The sequence below is a fragment of the Crotalus tigris genome, unplaced genomic scaffold (assembly GCF_016545835.1).
Source record: "Crotalus tigris isolate CLP2741 ecotype Arizona unplaced genomic scaffold, ASM1654583v1 scf7180000020943.996319, whole genome shotgun sequence".
Lineage (NCBI taxonomy): Eukaryota > Metazoa > Chordata > Lepidosauria > Squamata > Viperidae > Crotalus > Crotalus tigris.
This window is the reverse complement of record NW_024098271.1, coordinates 62,549-84,798: the sequence shown is the minus strand read 5'-3', so window position 1 is coordinate 84,798 and position 22,250 is coordinate 62,549. Positions and strand designations below refer to the sequence as shown.

Sequence of the window (22,250 nt, the reverse complement as noted above, 5' to 3'; positions counted from 1 at the left end):
CAGTGTAAGGAGCCATTCATCTGAGTATACCCATCTCTTCATGTTCTAGATCAGGGATAGGCAACCTTGGCTCTTTTATGACTCATGGACTTCAACTCCCAGAATTCCTGAGCCAGCATAGCTCAGTCCACGAGTCATAAAAGAGCCAAGGTTGCCTACCCCTGTTCTAGATCACCAGAATAGTCACCTTAAGTCTGAATTTCAAGATAATAAAAATATAATATTTAATAATCTGAAACTGTTAGTTCTTTGCCTTTTGGCTATTGGAAACTCACTTGTAGTTTTGTAACTTGTTGAGCTTGTTAAATATACAGACTACTGTGTAAATGAAGCTACTAAAGAAACTCTTCATAAAATACTGTAAGGGGGGGGGGGCAGTAGGACTATTCCAGACAACTGAGATAAGTGATTTGGTGATAGAAACTGTAAAACATTTTGTAAGTTATTTCTGTTACCTGTTGTTGGAAAAGTAATAACTAATTATAATACTAAATAACTGTTGTGCCTTGTTCAGTGTAGTCTTCTTGGCAATAATCTGGAAGTGGATTACCATTGCCTTATTCTGCATGATTTTCAACTTCCTGATCTCCATTATAGTTCTGGATTTAGGCTAACAGGGAAGTTGAAAAAAAGTCAGTAGCAAGTTATTTTCTTACCAGGTTAATTTGAAGAGGACTTTATTTTTTTTAATCCAAGTACCTATCTAACATTTCATTGTTAATATTTTTTCAGGATTAATCTAGTTTCTTTGAATTAATATTTAGGCCAATAATCAATGACATATTAAGTTCAGGCTTTACATACTTCTAGTCTGTCTGGAAAAAGTGGGCAAGGCCTCCTTACATAACAGTCAAGTTACCACAGTGCTTTAGACCAGACATGTCAAACACAAGGCCCGGGGGCTGGATGCGGCCCGCAAAGTGGTTTTATGTGGCCCGCAAAGCCATCCTGGAAACAGTGAAGAAACGGCCCCCTCTGCCTTGGCCCTGGCCCAGGCCAGCTGGGAGCCAATGTACAATTTTGTGGTGGCCATCTATGCTGAAACACATTCAGTCTTAGCTCCATAAGCCCCTCCCCCCTGCATGGCCTGAGTGGAACAGTGAGGCTCCTCCAGTGGACCACGCCTTGGTACTTGCCCTGGTCCCACTCCCTTCTGCCAGAGACCCTCAGATCTATCCCACTAGCCACACCCACGCCATCCACATCCACCCAGTAGGCCGCACCAACCCTGGCCACACCCACCCGGGCCCCTGAGGGCAACCGCAGTGCTGATGCGGCCCTCAATGAAATTGAGTTTGACACCCCTGCTTGAGACATTGTTTTGAAATCCATTGGTAATTTGTGGGGGCCAGATACTTTGATTATGCTACATCTGTCCTATGCCTGTTATACTAGTAATTAGTTTTGAGCTCTTAAAGTAATAGCCTGGAACACTGAAACCTTAAATCAGGGTGGCATAGCTCTAATATATTCTTGAAATAATGAAAAGTCTGCATATATTTTGACACAACAATGGTTTGATGATTCTAGAAGACAGTATTAGTACATGTACCACAGTAAATGTGCAGAATCTGATTTAGTTTTCTATTTTCTATTTAACAAAGAAAGATAGTTGCTTGGTGGATACTGTATTTCTTACAATTGCTCTAAAACATGAGCCTGTGCATATTTTCTAAAAACATCACTGTGCTCCATGGAGCTTATTCTAAACCAGTGGTTCTCAACCTGTGGGTTGGGACCCCATTTGGGGTCAAATGACTATTTCACGGGGGTCGCCAAACAACACAGTCCGCCATTTTTTCCCCCTTTTCCTTAGCTGTGCTACTCCTTTTTATTCTATTGGCTTTTGAAAGCCAATAGAATAGACTCTCTTGAATAGAGTCTAATTCTATTGGCTTTCAAAAGCCAATAGGAATTGTCCAGGCTGTCTCTGCCCTGCTGAGCCCGCCAAAAGTCCCATTCTGCAAACGGTGCTGCACCAGTTGAGTAGTCCTCGACTTACGACCGGTTGGGGGTCGCGACATTAAAAAGGTTGAGAACCACTGTTCTAAACTAACTGTGCATAAGATTTTAGAGTTGGAAGGGATCATTTGGGCATTGAGTTCTCTGCTCAGTGCAAGAATTCAAAGTAAAGGATCTCCAGCAAATAGCTGCTTGAATAGATCCAGTGAAGGGAAGTATACCATTGACTGATCTTACAGTAAGGAATTTTTTTTCCTAATGTTCTGTTGGAATTTTGCTTTTGTGTAATTTATACATTATTCCACATCTGTTAGTCGGGTATCATAGCAAGTTAGTCTTGCTCTTCTACATGAACTTCTTTGAGATGTTCATCATATTTTCTCTTATTTTCTATGGCTAAGTACATTCATCTCTATCTCCCCACTTTTCAAAGTTTATATCAATGGTATGTGAGATGTCTAAACTTCCATCCTGACAAACCAGGGATTACAGCAAAGAATTAGGGTATAATTCGTTCCAGAACACTGGTATGTCTTAAAAGAGCTCTGAGAAGTTTGATCTGTACTGCAAAAATGATAAATCAGAAAACCAAAAGTATGGCTTTTGCCAAAAGGCTGAAGTTCCGTCTCTGGAGCATTAATGACAGTGAAATAGAACAAGAGACTTGCTTTAAGTATTTAGGATAGTCATGCATGCCACTGTATCAAGGAAAGCCCACTGTGTATATGTTGCTGCTACTGGACAAAGATCTTCCAATGCAATCCTCAAACTTTTATGATCCAAGTGGAGGATATTATGTTCCAGCCATATTTAAACATTTTTGAACTAAGCTATTAGCCCAGTTTCTCTATGGGACTCTGGTTGCCCTCCTGCTTGTTTTACCTCCTTGGAAGAGAATACAATCTAAATTAATTACAGCAGCTCTCCAGATACTTCTCTGAGTCTCAAATGCAACTGGAGATAGGTATGATAAAAGTTGAGTCGAGTATGTCTAGATTCTATAAGCTTTTGAAGCTTAATTTCTATCATTAATTTTTAAGGACAATTTTCAGTCCACATGTGTCAAGGCTTTTGAATCTAATCTTTTAAATGTAGACTACTTCTTCAGTTCTCAAGCAGAATAAGATCAGGCAAAACAAACCCTGAAGCAAGGGACAGAAGATACAGAGTGGCAAGCAGATCTAGGGAAAATATTAGCAGTAGATTCTTACCTCTAATTAGTAGATATTCTGGTCGCTCAGATTCAGCCTATGCCCAGATGCTTGTCGTAAATGAATTACTTTTTGCTAGAGATCATATAGCTAAGTCTTGTGCAGCAGCATGGAAGATCCATTGGACCCTGATGGACTAATCTTCTGCAATTCACTCTGTGTAACTATATTATTTATATTTTAGACATTACCATTTCGTTGTAATTTTAGATATTATCATATTTAGTATAATTCTGCTGCTTACATTATAATTAAATGTAGACTGTATTATGAATCTCACATATGTTAGGTTGTTTTATATATGTATTTTAATTCTGTCTTAAAGTTTTTTATCATCACTAAAATAGAAATACAACACACACATGTTCATGGAGGACTCTGCTGGTCTATGATACAATAAACAACTGAAATTGAAATAGGATGAAGTGGACTGATTTCTATACATTATTTGATAACAATACTTGTTTTGAAACTGTCTATAATTGTATTTCCACATCATACTGCTAGATTATGCTTGGTTTCTATCAATTGTTATTGCAAGATCATTTTGATTTTATCTATTGTCTTCTGAAATATTAGCTATTTCACTTAATTTTGCGTTATCTGCAGATTAGATAGATCTCTTATTCATCCACCAATGTTGGTTTTCTGCTTCCAAATATTAGAGCATAACTTTTGTTATCAAGAAAATTGTGAAAAGTAAATTAAACAAATGAAAACAATGTCTTAGGCATTAGAAAGGAATAAAAATATAATTGAAAATTATTAAAGTTAGTTGTTATAAATATTTAACACTTGTGCTGGCTTCTTATCAGTTTAAAACATTAATTTAAAAGATGTTCCAATTAATTGTTAGGAAAAATCTTTAGAGCATGATATGGAAATGGAATGCTATGTTAGAACTTGGTGCTACCATTTTGGAAAGTATGCCACTCAGTGATTGTTCAGATTTGTGCAGCCTGATCTGGTAATCCTAATTACATCATACTTTACTTATACAAGCATCGAAATTTAGCATGTACAGAATATGTTGGAACCAGGATAAGCTATCCAATTCAGCACCACTCTTCATTTTTTTCTGATTTTCTCAGGGACCTGTAACTAGGCAAAAGAAATTATGCTAGGGTGATCAGAACTGGGCTGCAAAAGCCTGGACATCAGCAAAGAGATTGGAGGTTGTATTTTTGTAACCCTACTGTGGTTGCCCTAATTATATTTGAGATGATTAACTAAGGACACAGTGAATGGAACCAAATCTTTGAATTATTATTGTGTAGCTGCTAACAGATTGGGGAAAGTATGTAAAGAATGGCTTCTTGATTTTTTCCACAATTCTAGGTTCAGTAGTTGCCATGGAAAGAATCTGTATGCTCTTTTGTGTATTGAAATAACGTGCAATGCATATGTATTTCTTTTCTCCTCACCTTGCATTCATATCATTCTATTCTTCTATTCCCCATCACCATTACCCCTCTGTGTGCTCTGAGAAGGTCAGAATGGGTTGCAAGCATTTCTCTCTGTAGTCCATGACCAAGCAGGGCTAAGAGTTGAAGTGTCATCAGTGGTCCAGGTGCTGCCCCACTGTCTCTCCCGTAGGGGATCACTGAGGAAATTTTTGTTCCTGGATTTTTTTTCTGTACAGCCTCCAGCTTGATGGGATCAGTGTTTCAATTTGTATTTCTTTCACCATCTTCTCCTAGACTAGGGGTGTCAAACTGCCGGCCCGTGGGTCGGAAGCATCAGACCAAAACCATGCCCACCCCAGTGGGGAAAAAGTCGTGATATATCACGTGACGTCGCGAGTTTGACACCTGTGTCCTAGACCAAATTTAATCCTGTTTTCTTGTTTTCAGAGAGGTATCCTGCTAACAGATTGTTGAGTCCAAAGCCACTTTACACAATTTCTTTCCAATATTACACTGGATTGGAAAGAATAACAAGCTGAGAAATCTTATAAAACTTATAGCTTCTATAATTCTTCCCCTCCACTCTTACAGTAGGCCTGCTCTAGATCAGACATGTCAAACACAAGGCCCGGGGCCAGATGCGGCCCGCAAAGTAGTTTCATGTGGCCCACGAAGCCATCCTGGAAAGAGTGAGGGAATGGCCCCCGCTGCCTTGGCCCTGGCCCAGGCCAGCCAGGAGCCAATGTACAATTTTGTGGTGGCCATCTATGCTGAAACGCATTCAGTCTTAGCTCCATAAGGCTGCCTGGAAACAGCAAGGAACCAGCCCTGCCGCATTGCCCCCATCCCCTGGGTGCATGCTGGGGAGGTGTCACCCTTTGTGAGGAATGAAGAAATGGACTATGCCTTGGCGCTTGCCCCGTCCCACCCCCTTCTGCCAGAGACCCTCAGATCTGTCCCACTCCTGCCCAGGCCCCCACAGGTACCCTTGACACGAACAATGTTGAGCTGGCTATGCCCACCCAGTAGGCCACGCCCACCCTGTCCACACCCACCCGATCCCCCGAGGGCAACCACAATGCTAGAATTGCTTACTATTTGTAGAATTGGATCCTGTGATTAAAGAATTATATATTTCAGCCAACATTTCGGATTCTTTAATTTCAGCTATTGAAAGATACATTTCATTAATGCTACTGAAATTTTTTTTAAAAGTCAACTATTTGTTTTTTTTTTGTATGAAATCAGATTTTGAAATGCACTACCTTGTAACTGCTAAAGATAACCAGGTTATACTATAAAGACAGAATAATATTAGAAGGATCTTTTTATAGAAAGGTCTTTTTTATATTATTTTTTAATGCAAACAGCTGCTATGCTCTGTATTTTAGAATCTTGGAAATGCAGAGGAGGCTTATGTAGGAAGAGCAAGCACTGCTGAAAGCTGTAAATTCTTGTTAATCTTCCACAAATTCATAATGAAAGAAATAACAGCTTTCTAAAAACAGCTGAGTACTACATCTTTTTGAATTTGTTGGTGGCTGATCATCTTCCATGGACTTTTTAAAAACTACATACTACCATAACAAGTTTTATTTCTTTCAAGCATTAATGTCTTGCTTTTATCTTTGGTTATTTATAAATGTGGTATACAAAGAATAATACAGTTTCAGTTCTTCTTTGCAGATGTAGAATTATCATCTATGTATGTGTTTCAGTGGACTTCATATATTTCATTCTTATAAGTTATTTTAGCTAAATTGTATGGTTGCTCCAAGAATAGGATTAAGTAAAGAATTAACAACTATTTACATTTACATAGGGATTACAAGAAATGTAAGATTACATATGCAGGAAAATGAATTTATACTTTTCTTATTTGCTTGAAGTTGCCATGGTAATAAGATTGCCAAAATGTAATATTTATCACATCTGATACTACATTCTTATACATTTGTCATTTCAGAAGTATTTATAGTATGTTTTATTTAATGAGTGGCGTGTTTCTATGACAATATAAGTATAATCAAGTTAATGGTAGCTGCAATAGATCAGGGGTCCCCAACTCCCATGCTGCAGTCTGGAATTGGGCCACATAAGTGGTGGGTGAATGCATGCACACGCACAGCTCCACATGTGTGAGCAGCAGGCATGCATGTAAGTTCAATTGCACAAGCAGTGGGCACCCGTGCTCACTAGCACACAAAGCTCCATTTTTGAGAACAGGCTTATCTGCCTGCCATTTGTGCAAATGGAGCTGTGCACATGTGCACACAACCATCCCTTCCTCCCCACCAGAAAGATTGGGGACAGCTGCAATAGATTATCATATTTACTGATAATCTCTTCATTAGCCAGCATAAATTGGATCTAAATTTCCTGTTAAGTCCCCATTCAGAAATAATGACTGTACTATAAAATGCTTCAGGTCAGTATGAGACTCCAGATTTTTTTTCTTAGTAAACCCTTTTGGTTAAAAGAACTGTGGTTTGCAAACAGCAAACAGAAGACAGTTGTTTTCTTCAAAACAACTCAGAAATGGAGAAGAAGCTTTATTTATATACTAGACAACTCATGCTGGGATTGGGTCATTGTTTCAGAGATATTTCGTTACCTAAACAGAGAAACAGAATAATCATCGGCGGGCAAAAAAGCAGTTGGAGTGGGAACAAATTTTACTTCCTGCAGGCTTTCCCGTTGATTTTTTTTTTCTTGCAGGAAACTGGCAGGAGTTTTGGGAATGGCAGTCATGTGACCATAGTTCAGTGTGGCAGCACTAAAGTGGCCACAACTTAGCCAAATTTCAGTTTCATAGAGTCATGGATCTTGGATTTTGGATGCATTCTGTGAGTTAGTACCTATGAGATATATTGATTCAAAAATTATTACCCTGTGATGCATCGTTTTGCTCAATAATCAAGCAGAACCAAGAGTTTTAGAAGTATATAATATGAAATATAAAAATGGAAATCTGGTAGCCCTATTTCATGTAACTTTTTTCTCTTGCTCAATAAGTACACTATCCTAAACTTACTGAGGATAATTACACCAAACAAAAATGTTGGGTACATGTCTGTGCTAAGCTATAATTTGTTGAACAAGATATAGGCCTGCTTTCTATATTCTTCTAGCCCAGAACCAAATAGACTACAATATAATTTTATTTAAACATTAGTCGTAATATAGATTTTAAATAGAAATTTCCTAGTTTGAATGAGTAAATTCTGTGTAAAAGATCATATTGCATCTTTGCTTCCTTATTTCTCCCACATTTTTGTAGCTTTCTATACAGAACTACTTTTCAGTCAATGTTATTGTGTTTGCTGATATTACATATCATTAAAAAAAAGTCAGAACATTTGTTCTAGACCTTGCTGGATGGGCAGTCTGGTCACCAGGTAAATTTGTTCCTTCAGATAAGGAAAGAGGTGCTTATTTTCATTTAAGTCAGAAATCCATTCTGTAATTCAGATAGGTTCAAATAGAAATGTTTTTTCCCTTAAATTGAAAATCAAATGTCTAACCCAGAATGTACATATTTTTCCTTTCCTTTAAATCCATTAAAATGAAAAGTTACTTATTAATTCAAAGCTTACAGCTACCTGGTGTAAGAAAAATAATACACCCCTAATTTTCAGAATATGCAGTAAAGACCTAAAGAGCAACATCTGCATGCTCAACCATTGTGCATTGGAAACAGTAGCACACGTGTTCCACTTTTTTTTTTAAGGAGGAGGTTTCTACTGAAGCAGAACATTCTTAATTTTGGGTTCAACTTATCCAGCAGTTCTATAGTTCTCATCATAAGCAGAGTTCTTATAAACCTTTGGTGTATTTAAAACAATTCTCTGCTTCTTAACTCTACGTGTAACCAGAGTACGTAGGAAGGTATAATTCTGAAGAATAAGTACATAAATATTTTTCTACCCTGCCTGCCCATTCACGCTGTGTTTAGTAGTTTTTGTCACATTGCTGTTGAATAGGAAACAAAATTACAGAGAGGCCTATTCATCAGCTGCTAATTTTTATTACTCTTCCCAGTAATGAAATATGATTGGCTAAAAACATGAGTGTTAAATATGAGAAAGATAGAACCTTTCAGCCAATGTGGGGTGGGAGGAAGTGGAATAGCTGTGAAATAACTTATTTTATTTTGTAAAATAATTTTGTGTTAAACTTGTGAAAGATACAATACTTTGAATAAGTCCTGTATCATCTTTGTTAAGTAATCGTCTGTTTTCTTAGAAGATTTGTATGGACTGAGTATATTTTAAATTGTTCTATCCTTACCACACTTCATGGCTTTCTACAGGGGCTGGAGGAGGGTGTGCACGTGGGTATGCCAGCAACTTGCAATTTTCCCTGCCAGATTCCCCATTGACTTTCTGGGGAAGCTGGTAGGGAAGGCTGCAAATGGCAATCACATGATCCTGGGGCACTGCAACCAATCATAAGGGCAAGCCCAAAGCCGCCTTATTGGGGGGGTGGGCGGCATATACATTTAACAAATAAAATTTATAAATAAATAAAGCCTGTTACCATTTGTCCAGATTGTGATCATGGGAGTGCTGGAATGACTAGAACTCTGAGAACCAGTTGTAACCCCAATTAGTTTAGGACCATCATAATTTGAACAGTCACTGAACAGATGGTCATAAGTCAAGGGCTATCTGCATATCCATTTAGCTCCCTGTCAATCATATTTCAGTAGTCTTGTTTAATCTAGCCAGCATTGAAGTACTCCCAAGGATGTATCAGATAGTGAAATGAATAATAAGTTTATGTTGCTGTTTTAAAGTCTACTTTTAACAAGTAGGAAAGCAATAACTGTCTTCCAGATGCAGACTACATTCGCACCACCTGCTTTTTCCTATGGAGTATGGTTCTCTTCCTTTCATTGCATTCCTTGTAATAGTTCCAATGATTAAAGACGATTATGGGTTTTTAGATTTACACGTTTGGAGCCCAGCATTCATAAGACATGTTTTGGCACCATTCTTCAGAAAAAATGTTTCTGGAAAACTCACTAGTTTTCTTCATACCATGGAGAGATTCTGTTATACTTCATGCTATTCCATACTTAGAGCGACATTAAAGCATTTCCTCCATAAATAATTTCCACACTTGAATTTCAATCTAGGTGTTGTGGTTCCGGCTAATGAAACATTCCAAAGAACTTCCAGGCATTTATTTTCATAAAAGTCTTTTACTGTTACAAAATGTCGGCACAGGCACAATGGAGGAATGCTAGGATCTAAGTTCTCTGAGCAGTTAAATCATCAGCATGTTCCCTCCCTAAATTAGCTGTCATATCTCACATTACCCAATTAGTGTGAAGGTCAAATGTTTTCTTCCTCTTTCTTTTCCGGGCTTTACCCCCAACCCCCCTTATGCTCCGTATTAACCCCATAATTACCAGACAATTCTACATATTGTCAAAAGCAAGAATATGCAATATTTGCAGCGTTGACATCCGGCCCCCCCTTACAAGAAGGACAGATCCTGTAAAGTAAACAAAAACATACATTAAGGGTTATCTTTTGGTTTGTTGGGGTGCTTCATATGAAACCTTTTGACCAATCTGTCAGCTTTCACTTCACTGGATTTCACCCAGGTGGCTTCAGACAACAGGTATCCCTTCCATTGGATTAGGTACTGTAATTTCCCTTTAAAAATTCTAGAATCAAGAATATGTTTTACTTCATAGTGGGTCCGCCCTGCAACTATGAGGGGCCCAGGTGCTTTCTTCGGGGGAGGTCTTAAAGTGGAGCCCCGATAAGGCTTCAACAAGCTTCAATGGAAAACTGGGTGAATTTTCCCTAAAAGTCTAGGGAGTTTTAGTTTTACTGTGACCGGGTTGATGATCTTTACTATGGGAAAAGGCCCCAAGAATTTTGGTCCCAATTTCTTGCTGGGCAATTTGAGGCGTAGATATTTAGTTGACAGATAGACCTTTTCCCCAACTTGGAATGTTCTTTGGGGAGCCCTCTTTTTATCAGCCTGCTTTTTATAGGTTTCAAAAGTCTTTTTAAAAGCAGTTTTTGTGTTTTTCCAAACTTCTTCCCACCTTCTCACCCACTGATCAAGTGTCTGGGAAGCGGAGGGCAACCAAGGATATTCAGGTATTGGGTTAAATTCTTTCCCTGTGGCTACTTTGAAAGGTGTGTAGCCGGTGCTGCTGTGCACAGAATTATTGTACACCACCTCCGTAAAAGGGAGGAGATCAGTCCAGTTCGTCTGTTGGTAAGAAACGTAGCATCTAAGATATTGCTCCAGCATTTTGTTAGCGGCTTCTGCGGCCCCATTGGTGGCCGGATGAAAAGCAGATGATAACCCTTGAGATGATCCAATCAATGTAAGGAAATTTCTCCAAAACTTTGCTGTGAATTGCACCCCCCTGTCTGAAATTATTCGCTTAGGGGCGCCATGCAGCCAGTAGATATGTTTCAGGAACAATTTGGCCAGTCGTTGGGCAGATGGGAGTCCTTTGCAGGCGATGAAATGAGCCTGCTTCGAGAACAAGTCTATTACAGTCCAGATGACAGTATTTCCCCTGCTTTCAGGTAGGTCTACTATAAAGTCCATAGCTATTTCTTCCCAGGGTTGAGAAGGGTCTGCCACGGGTTGCAGTAACCCAGGAGTTTTTCCTGGGATTCTTTCCATTGTGGCACATACAGTACAACTTTTTACATAGTTTTCCACATCCTTTTTCAGCCCCGGCCACCAGAATTGCCAGTGGGTGAGGTGTAGGGTTTTCAAATATCCAAAGTGTCCAGCCTGTTGTTGAAGTCTTTGCTCTCAGCTGGGAAATCTGCCAAATTCCTCTTTCCCCCGGTTTGCTGGCTGTCGCTCCCCCCCCCCAGGGAAACTGTTTGCAGCCACAGGGCTGGCCTCAGGCAATCTTTCTCTCTCCATAATGAGATCTTCCCCGAATCTTTGCCATCTCCTCTCAAGCATAGAGATAGTGGATGGGGCTCGGGACCCCATTGAAAAGAATGTGAGATCCTAGCATGATGTGGTTCCGGCTAATGAAACATTTCAAAGAACTTCCAGGCATTTATTTTCCTAAAAGTTTTTTATTGTTACAAAATGTCGGCACAGGCACAACGGAGGGATGCTAGGATCTAAGTTCTCTTCCTCTGAGCAGTTAAATTATCAACATGTTCCCTCCCTAAATTAGCAGTCATATCTCACATTACCCAATTAGTGTGAAGGTCAAATGTTTTCTTCCTCTTTCTTTCCCCAAGGGCTTTACCCCCAACCCCCCTTCTGCTCTGTATTAACCCCATAATTACCAGACAATTCTACATATTGTCAAAAGTAAGAATATACAATATTTGGAGCATTGACACTAGGGCTGCAATACTGTACTCACTGCTTCTGTGACAATGGCAAGCTAGTGTTTTGTAATCCTCCAGCTTCAAACTCTATCCTGGGATATAACATGTTGTAAAATTTGTAAAAAGGGTCACTTGTTTTTATTGATGTGTATTAAAATATATTTTAACAAGAAGATCATCAAGACTTTTTCAGGAAAAGTTCTGAATAAACTTCTAGACACACAGAACTTTTTGTAAAATGATCTACTTCCAATAATTTGTATGTCAGTGTAATTTGCAGTGAACATGTGGTTCCTTTTTAAAAGTCTTTTTCTCAGTGTAATTACAGAAACCAGTGTTTTGTTTCTCACCAGCACGCTATTTTACAAACGCCATGACTTGAATTTTTTATTGGAACTGAAAATAATTTAGGCATAATGAATATAAGGAAAAGGCAATTCTGAAAGCATAAGGAACAAGAACTAAATAAGACAAGCTCTTTTACTTCAGGATTGCTTTCATCTACCCACTTGAAGAGCTGTGGTGGCGCAGCATTTAGAATACAGTACTACAGGCTAACTCACTGCTTACTCCAGGAGTTCAATTCTGAGCAGCTCAAGGTTGACTCAGCCTTTCATCCTTCCGAGGTCAGTAAAATGAGGACCCAGATTGTTGGGATCAATAGGCTGACTCTGTAAACTACTTAGAGAGGGCTATAAAGCACTGTGAAGCAGTATATAAATCTAAGTGCTATTGCTATTGCTGCTGAAACTTATTACAAATAGTGAGGAAAATTAATTAGCTATATGCATTCCTCCTTACTAACAAAAGTAGTGCTTTTAATTTCTATCTTTTGATACAAAAGAAAGAACCATTATATATACATAGCAGTTGATAATTATGGTCAAAATATTAATAAGACATGACCACATGTTTGAAAGATCTACTCCATTAAAGATGTTAAATTGGACATCTAGAAAACCATCCATGTGCCATTTGTAAAACTTACAGAGGGAAAAACAAACCTACATTCAGAACTAACCTTACTGAAACACATTTGCTTTGACTTTCATTACAACTGAGATACTTAATAATATTATTTTGTAGCCATTTTAATTCAAAGGATTGTCCTCTGTTTAAAGTAAAGGGAAAAATGATCGGAAAGTGATGTATTTAATTGAAAGAAGCATAGATCCTTAATGTAAGACAGTCCTGTAAAAGAACAGTAGACAAAAAACAATCACCAATTTCTATTACTATATTCATAAGCAAACTAAGATGACCCTTTAAAAATAAGCTACAGTATTTAGAGTATATAACTTGAGAGCTTGATTACCTAAACATAGGCTATGCCATATAAAAATTGTAATATATAACTGAACTAGTTGTGAAAAATGAAACAAAAAAATCAGAATTTTCCAAGACTACAATGTTCAGTGAACAACATGCCATGTTTCTGGTTAAAAGAAATAGTTGAATGTGATTTAAACATGTTTCTTAGCAAATATTGCCAAGATCACCTTTTACTTAAAATAGTTTTAAAAACTTTGTTTAATGCAAATAAGATGATCTGCTGTTTGATAGATATTCAGCTATAAACGACCATATCTGCCCACCATCTGTAAAACATCTCTCTCAACCTGGGGACCCAGATTGCTTCCAATTGTTTAGGAGACTTTAGCGTTTAGAATTTGGGGTCTGGAGGAGACCAAGTTAGAGTAATTTTTAAAATTTGCATCTAAATCATTTAATAAAGTTGAGACTATTAAGTTTGGGAATGAAATGATTCACAAATCTTTTCAAATAATATGTTTTTCTTCCTGTGGTGTTTCCTGTGACTGGAAGACAATGTATTCTTTCTGGTTCTTTCTACAACTCTACTTCCACCTTCTGCCAACAAGGAATAGCTTTCCAGTATGCATAAATCAATTTGCTTTCAGCAGATGAAACTTTAAGAATAATCTCCTTAAAGGTATAATGCTCAATTTCAAAAGCATATGCAAGGCCAGTTACTTGGTTAAGGCAGAATGGATTTACATGATAATTAACCATGTGGAACTGCTTTAAACTCTTTTTATGTGATAGAACTACACTGCATGTTTAAATAGCTGTCTTGAGGTTTAATATAATTAGTTACCTGAATCCATCTTCTGTTTAATACGTGCATAGAAGTTCTGATTTTCCTTCAGACCATTTGTAAAATCATAAAAATTAGCTTGTGGAAACAATATCCATGCACTAGTACAGGGGTTTGGAGGCAACCTTGGCTCTTTTATGACTCGTGGACTTCATCTCCCAGAATTCCTAAGCCAGCCATGTCTGGCTCAGGAATTCTGGGAATTGAAGTCCACGAGTCATAAAAGAGCCAAGGTTGCCTACCCCCGCAGTAGCATGTTGTACAATTAAATTGTTAAAGAACTTTTATCTGAATTTATTTATTTTTATTATCAAATTTTTATAGCTGCCCATCTCCCTCACAGAGCCTTACTTTGATTTTTTCATTAAAAGTTAAGGTAATTGCAGTACTGCATTGCTCTGTTCTTTAGGTCTTGGCAGAGGACCAGCTTTTTGCCTCTCTCTCAGTAATGTTCTCCCCCCTCCCTTTCCCCCATCTAATCCACACACAATTTTTCACTCTTGATCTGTAGAGATCTATCATTCATTCCAAACCATAGGACACCGGTTGGAAGATAAGGTCAAACTGCACCGACATTAGCAACTCATATTTTATCTCAGAAGTAGTTTACAATAATTACTTTCTAATGTAGATTAATTTTATTACTTTCATTATTTTGGCAAGTTCTTTCTTAGAAAGGAAATAATCAGAATGCTAGTCACTGGTTGAAGCAATTTATACAAAGATAGTAATGGGCCTCATGCCAGGTCTCATTTATGTAAATAAGATTACTGCTATTGAAGTTAAAGTGAGATTAAATTCTGTCCTCTGTCCTATTGCTATATCACTACCGTAGTTTATTCCAAGAAGGTTTATGCTTTGGAGTGCTTCTTACTTTACTTTGAACCTGGATACTTAAGTGGTGGCTGCAGCTGCCGTGTTAAGTGTCCTTACACTGAATAATCTGGTATGTCAATTCTTATTCAAGCTGGTGATAATGATAGAGGTCTTAGCAATGCTATATTAGTTTATTGCAGCTCTATAATAAGCTGATATGAGTTTGAAGAGGCTTCAGGCTGCCTTTGTCCAAAGGTATGCTTTTGCTTGTAGTATGCATTATACATATAATAATATGCATATTTTCTCCTTCAGTCATGCCAATTCTTGGAGACTGCTTTGATTAGTCCCTGCAGTTTTTTTAGCAAGACTTTTCAGAAGTGGTTTGCATTGCTTCCTTTCTTGGGCTGAAAGAAAATGACTAGCCCAAGGTCACACATCTGGTTTTGGGCTTAAGGCAGGACTAGAACTCACAATCTCCCAGTTTCTAGTCTGGTGCCTTAACCGTTACACCAAACAGGCTCTCACACATAATCATGTAACAATTATGATCGGTGCTTTTTTTGTAAAAAAAAAAAGTACCGGAACTCACACATGTCATACAATCTGCCTTGCTTACCCTACAAGGTTCCATCCAAAAAAGGTGCTGGAACTCCGTTCTGGGCGTTCTATGACAAAAAAAAACCCTGATTATGATTATTATGGTTGGTTGCATAATGTTTAGAAGAATAGAGTAGAGTAGAATAGAACAGAACAGAACAGAACAGAACAGAATAGAATAGAATAGAATAGAATAGAATAAGTGTCACTTTTATTGTCACATTGAATGTACACTAATCGGCATACATTAAAATGAAATTTCATTGCATTCAGTTTAGACTGGATTTGGAATTTTTATCCTCTTGTTGAGTCCTTCCCAGCAAACTGAGTTAGGCAGATGTTGTTTGATGGAGCTAAAGGTACCACTGTTCCAATTAAAGCTGTTTTTTGTAATTGTCTGGTGGTGACTTTCTCAATGCTGATTGCTGTTATCTATTCACAACACTGTAGTCATAGCTGCCAGTTCTTTAGCTGGTGTTGACCTTCATGTGCATCAAGTTGTTCTCAAGAACCTAGGATGTTGTAATGTATTAGTGAAATATGCTGTATATACAGATCTAAGCAGTATTTTTGTGCTAGTCTTTCTATTTGCAATTCTTTCTATTTTCTTATTTTCTCCAGTTCTTTCTCTTATCGTACCTTACCTTACCTTATCATCTAACTTACCTTACCTTACCTTATCTTATCCTGTCTCCAGGAAGTGCAGCATCCACTGTCCACTTTTTTACCTTTCTTATCTATACTTCTTAAGTCTGAAGTGTTATGTGGCAGGTGCTTGCCTGTTGGAATTATCATTTATTATAATATAAATTATTAGCTGCTTCCCAAGCATATTTATCTAATAATATTATTTCTAAATAATACATAAATGATGGCCATTTCTGGTACACATATGCAGATGTATTTTCTGTAAACCAATTGATTTTTGTCTAAACAAATTACTATAGGTTTGTATAAACTAATTCCTTCATGTAATACTTGAATACAACTCTGTGGATAATTTCCAAGAAGGAAGAAAGAAAATGGAGATGGTATTTAGAAATACACAAAATGACTCATTAAAAAACTTGTACTTTTGACATAAAGGTTTAATTTTATAATGTAAGGATGGGATGAACATTAGAATTAAAAGTACATTTAAATATTATATTTTCAAGTGAATTTTTCTATTGTGAATGAAGAAAATGATATAATTTAAAACTATTTTTTAAAAAAAATGTCAATTTTTTGTTTCTTACTAGGTGGCAGTGAAGGTTATTGATAAAAAAAGAGCCAAAAAGGACACCTATGTGACCAAGAATCTGAGACGGGAAGGCCAGATCCAGCAAATGATTCGTCATCCCAACATTGCTCAACTGCTGGATATCTTGGAAACTGAAAATAGTTACTACCTTGTCATGGAACTATGCCCAGGAGGCAACTTAATGCACAAAATCTATGAGAAGAAGCGGTTGGAAGAGCATGAAGCACGCAAATATATCAGACAACTTATATTAGCAGTTGAGCATCTACATCGGGCAGGGGTTGTTCACAGGTAAGGTGAACATTACCTGTTTCATATTTTTGGAATAATACATGCCTATTACTATCCGTATCCATGGTAAAAAGAATTTTTTCTCCACTTGTTATTATCCTTCCATGTGCTGATGTCCTCCATATGTATTGGGATTGCAACTCTCAGAATTCCAACACAGCATAGCTATTTTTTAACCTCTCTTCTCCCTATCTGCTTCAGCTCCTGTTATTGGTGACTATGGTAAAATTCAGTGAGATGAGAAAATTTATAAAGAAAAATACGTTTTTCTATAAATCAAACAAGAATTTTTTTTCTTTTGCCACAGAAAATTTTATAATGAGCCGAGGTGGCGCAGCAGTTAGGGTGCAGTACTGCAGGCCACTTTAGCTGACTGTGTTCAGCAGGTCAGCGGTTCAAATCTCACCGGCTCAAGGTTGACTCAGCCTTCCATCCTTCCGGGGTAGGTAAAATGAGGACCCAGATTGTTGGGGGCAATGTAAATATATATATACATTGCTTACTGGTGTACACCGCTTAGAGAGTGCTTGCACTTAAAGCGGTATATAAGTCTCATAAATAAATAAATAAATATTCTTGTTCTTTTTAATCTGGTTTATCTAATCTGGTATTCCTTACTCATTTGAGGTTTGTTTGTTTTTTAAAGAACGTAATTCTAGAAATGGGGAAAATAATTCCAGTAAGATTTGCAGATTTCATTTTTTTCTTTCTCAGCAAGGTCCCACCAAATAACAAAATAACAGAGTTGGAAGGGACCTTGGAGGTCTTCTAATCCAATCCTCTTCTCAAGCAGGAAACTCTAATCTATACCATTTCAGACAAATGGTTGTCCAATCTCTTTTTAAAAATCACCGTTGTTGGAGCAACCACAACTTCTGGAAGCAAGTCATTCCACTGATTAATTGTTTTGTCAGGAAATTTCTCCTTAGTTCTGGGTTGGTTCTTTCCCACTATGTTGTGTCTATGAATAGAAAAACGCTCCTATTTCCCCCAATGTCTCTGAAATGAAACTTCAGTCTGCAAGCTATCAGTTGAAAGCTGTAACTGCCTAATAGACAACTTCACCTCAGTTCCGCAGTCTTCTGGAGGTAGAAGGGTCAGGATTAATATTTCACAGCTATGGGGCAGCGAGTTGAATTATTCATTAGAGTAAGCCATAATGAAAATGGTTTATGGCATAGTATACTCACCATGTTTCTGTTAGAATGTAAATTCTAAATGTAAAGCAGACTAATATGAATTAGCCTTTCTATGGAATGATGGAGACTTAGAATGAAGTTTTGCTTTAGCATCTCATAGGAAATTCTCGACAACTTTTAAAGTAATTTTAAAACTACAGATACTCAGTTAATTACTGTCAAAACATCAAGGAAAGGAATTTAATAATGTTCCAATAGCAAAGACTGCTTCCTGTGTATCTGTTTTCCACTGTTTCTTTAATTGAGGAGCTGGGTGCACATTATCTTCTCAAACTTAATGATTCAGATAACTAGCAGATTTTGAGAAATAGGACAATATATAATAGAGAATAGTCTTTTGCTTGTTAAGACTTGAGTTGGATATGGAAGATCATGAAGTGATCTCTGGCAGTAACATTGTAAGTATAAGTGGTCCTAATTTATTGATCGTTCGTTCACATTTACTATTACCACAGTTTTTCATGGTCATCATTTCTGAACTTCACAGCTGACTTTTGACAAGCCAAGTCAGTGGGGAAGCTGGCAGGAAGTCACAGATTGTGGTCATGTGACATCACGCTTAACATCGCAGATGATTCACTTGACAACAACCACAATCAAAACTGACATGTAAGCCAGCACAGTCACATGACATTTCATTTTGCAGCTTCATTGCTTAGTGACGGAGTTGCCAGTCCCACTTGCAGTCAGTAACTGAAGACTACTTGTATGCACATAGAGCACCTGCCCAAAGATGAGCATGATACATTTATCATGATTTATTTTGATGCGTAACCAAGGAGACTAAAACTATCTTTTAATTTTACATCCATGTTGCTGGCTCAGGAATTCTGGGAGTTGAAGTCCACAAGTCTTAAAAGAGCCAAGGTTGCCTATCCCTGGCTTAGAGTCATCCAATGTAGGTGATTACCTACATAGAGATGGAGAAGCCAGTGTTCAAGGTGGGTTTATAAAAGGCAAGAAGCATGAGACGCTGCTGATGTATGCTGGATAATTGGGAAAGCCAAGGAATGCCCAGAAAAAGTCAGTCTGTGCTTCATTGATTGCAAAAAAACCTCTCCGTTGATTGTTTTAATCATGTCAAGCTGTGGATCCCTGAACATCTTATTGTCCCCATATGACTTTGAAGATGTGGGATAAATAGAGCATGGAGGCTTTCAAACTACGATGTTGAAGTTTCTTGAGAATACTGTGGATAGCCAAGAAATACACAAATGGATCATCATGGATGAAATTATTGAACTTGACATATAATAAGACCTAGCTCTCTGGGAGAAGGGCTCTATTGCTAGGAAAAGTGGAGGAAAAAAGTGAAGAAAAGGACAACCAATAGAAAGATGGAGGGACTCTGTTAAAGTAGTGATGAGTGCATCATTGGAAGACCTGAAGCACCAGATTAGGGAAAGATAATGAGAAAACTTATTGATTTGGTTGCTAAAATCTGATATTAGTTTGATCACAAATAATCAAATTACTTTTGAAACTAGCAGCTTAATTTCTGCTTATCTATTGATAAAATACTCTTCATTTATAGAAATTTCTACAGTATAGAATGACATTTAATATGAATCTATCATACATTGTTTTCATTTTTCTGAAGTTATTTTTATTGGAAAGTTTGTCCTACTATCTTTGATTTAGTACCAAAAATGTTAAAAGGTTTCCCAACAATCTTTCCAGTATATTTGTCTTATACCTCATTAGTTTATTTTCATTCAGATTTTACCATATTATCATGCTTAGTAGTTCAACATACTTCTTGAGGTATACATTATTTTAGATACATAAATGTAATTAATGCATAGGATGTATTATATTCTGGATGTGATATATAAAAAAGTATGTTGCATTGTTTCCACTGTGTTTAAAGGCAATAGTAGGTATTCATGTGGCTTGCAGCATCTGGTTCCTAGAGCTTTATTTAAGTAAGGTTTTCCTTCAGTAGCATTTCCTTGGCTTTATCATTTTCAGTAATAAACATATATCATGATTTGCTATAAATTTTTATTGGGAACTATCTGAATTACTGGAATTGTTCCATCCAGTTGACTATGCTAAGAAATTTACTGTAAAAAAGTTCTTGTGATTGTTGAAAGGTAGTTATTAAAACATATTACCATATTAGAAATATATTTAGACTAAGAAACACTTCCTTTATTTTATTTCATTATGACAAACAAGGAGAATGATCTCTTTCCTGTCCTGCCATCCTGACATAATTGCTCCTTGGTATTCGCTATTTGCCTTGGGAGAAAAAAAAATCCTGCTGGCATTTGTGCTTTTCTCTCTATTCAAACAACTTCAAAAGGCATTTTTCAGTTTACCTAAAATCCATCTGATGTTCTGTTCTAAGAAAAAGGACATTTTCACTCCTGTCTATTCTAATCCAAGTAATTATCCCATCCAATGACAGTTGTGTTGAATGTAAAATCTCTAATGAAGCATATTGAATACATTGACCATGTTCTAAATGTAAATTCCATAGAAACAGTTAAACAATAATAAAACCAAGATGGCAGCTTTTAGTATAGGTATTTGAAGCATCTTAAATTTGTTTCATGGTATGCATTTCTTATTCCTTGAAATATCATACTGCTAATTTTATTTTAGAGCAATACAGCCGCTAGAATTGGATTCATGCCAGGGGTCTTGAAGACTGACTTTAAAAAATAAATAAATCCAAAGTTAGCTTTTCTTCTGAACCTTTTCATTCACACCTTTTCATTATAACAGCTCATGTATTTAAGCAAAAGCAGGTATTGGCCATCTTTTTGTTGCATTTTGATGGAAAACAAAAGACACAGTGAGGAGGTAGCAATGCAAATTAATGGAATATGCCTCTAACATAGGGCAGGTGGCCGAGAGGCCCTGGAAGATGTAGAAAAATGCTTGCGGAAGCACACGAAACCTTGTGTCTCATACTGGTCGCTCTTAATAGAGAAATAGAATAACAGAATATTTGATTCATAATTAATATTTTGAAGATTTATGTTAAAGCTGAATTAGCTTGTTTATAATTTTTTATAGAAATGATATAAACTTATTGCATTTTTTGTTACTATACATGTTTGTTTTTATGGCATTAGCGTAGGATAGAGTAAATAAAATGGAAGAATACCATAATGAATTGTGCTGCAAGTGCTGTTTGCATCAACTTCAAAATAACAGATCTATTGACTTCCGGTTCCGGAACGCGGCGACGCTGGTCGTGCCTGGAGACTTGTCTCCGCGCCGTCTGGAGTTTCCTTCGCCGTAGACCCCCTAGGGGGTGGAAAGTCACCCTGGAGGGGCGACCACTGAGGAGGAGGCTTGCTGGTAGATAGGGGAGGGCAGCAGCTTCCCCCGTGTCTCCAACGGAGCAAAGACCGGCCTGCAAGGTGGCCAATCACCCTGCTGCACCAGCCGAAAGTCACATTGTCATCTAAGTGTTACAGATCCACCGCGGATGATCCGGGTGAGACCCCTTTTGTTCCTCTCCTCACCCCATCCTATTTTTGCCTGTAAAAGCTTGTCTTTGGAAATATTCCCTCGTCCCTTGTGCTGTATATCAGGATATCATCAAGATACACCAAAACCCCTTTGTACAAGTGATCATGTAGAACCTCATTAACCAACTGCATAAATACAGCTGGGGCCCCCTGTAGTCCAAATGGCATGACTTTGAACTGATAGCTCCCCATAGGACAGTTGAAGGCAGTTTTCCATTCATCTCCCTCTTTTATTCTCACCCGGTAGTATGCCTCTCTTAGATCTAACTTAGTGAAGACACTCCCCTTAGCCAGATGGGTCAATAAATCCTTTAGGAGGGGGAGGGGGTATTTATTTTCCACACTTACAGCGTTGAGTCCCTTGTAGTCTACGCAGAGACGAAGAGACCCATCTTGTTTCTCTTTGAACAACACAGGGGCTCCCACGGAAGATTTGGCCCATTCAATAAACCCCCTCGCTAGGTTTTTGTTCACATATCGCTGCTTGAAAGTTCTTTGAAGTGCTTCATTAGTCAGAGCCCTGACATCAGCTTTTGTAATTGTGGGAACAAAGGCATTTTATAAAAGGACAGAAAAAA

The 22,250-nt window shown here is 37.6% G+C and overlaps 1 protein-coding gene across 5 annotated transcripts in view; it reads left to right on the top strand.

Moving 5' to 3' along the window:
* Window positions 1-22,250, top strand: part of HUNK (hormonally up-regulated Neu-associated kinase) — a 60,623-nt gene that overhangs the window by 8,390 nt on the left and 29,983 nt on the right. For 4 of the 5 annotated variants that reach the window (XM_039368888.1, XM_039368886.1, XM_039368887.1 and 1 more), the window contains exon 2: window positions 16,693-16,985. In XM_039368888.1, coding sequence (XP_039224822.1) covers window positions 16,693-16,985 — 293 coding nt within the window. Of the gene's footprint in view, window positions 1-7,310; window positions 7,426-16,692; window positions 16,986-22,250 lie in introns of those variants that run through there. The other variant, XM_039368889.1, reaches the window with a different exon arrangement.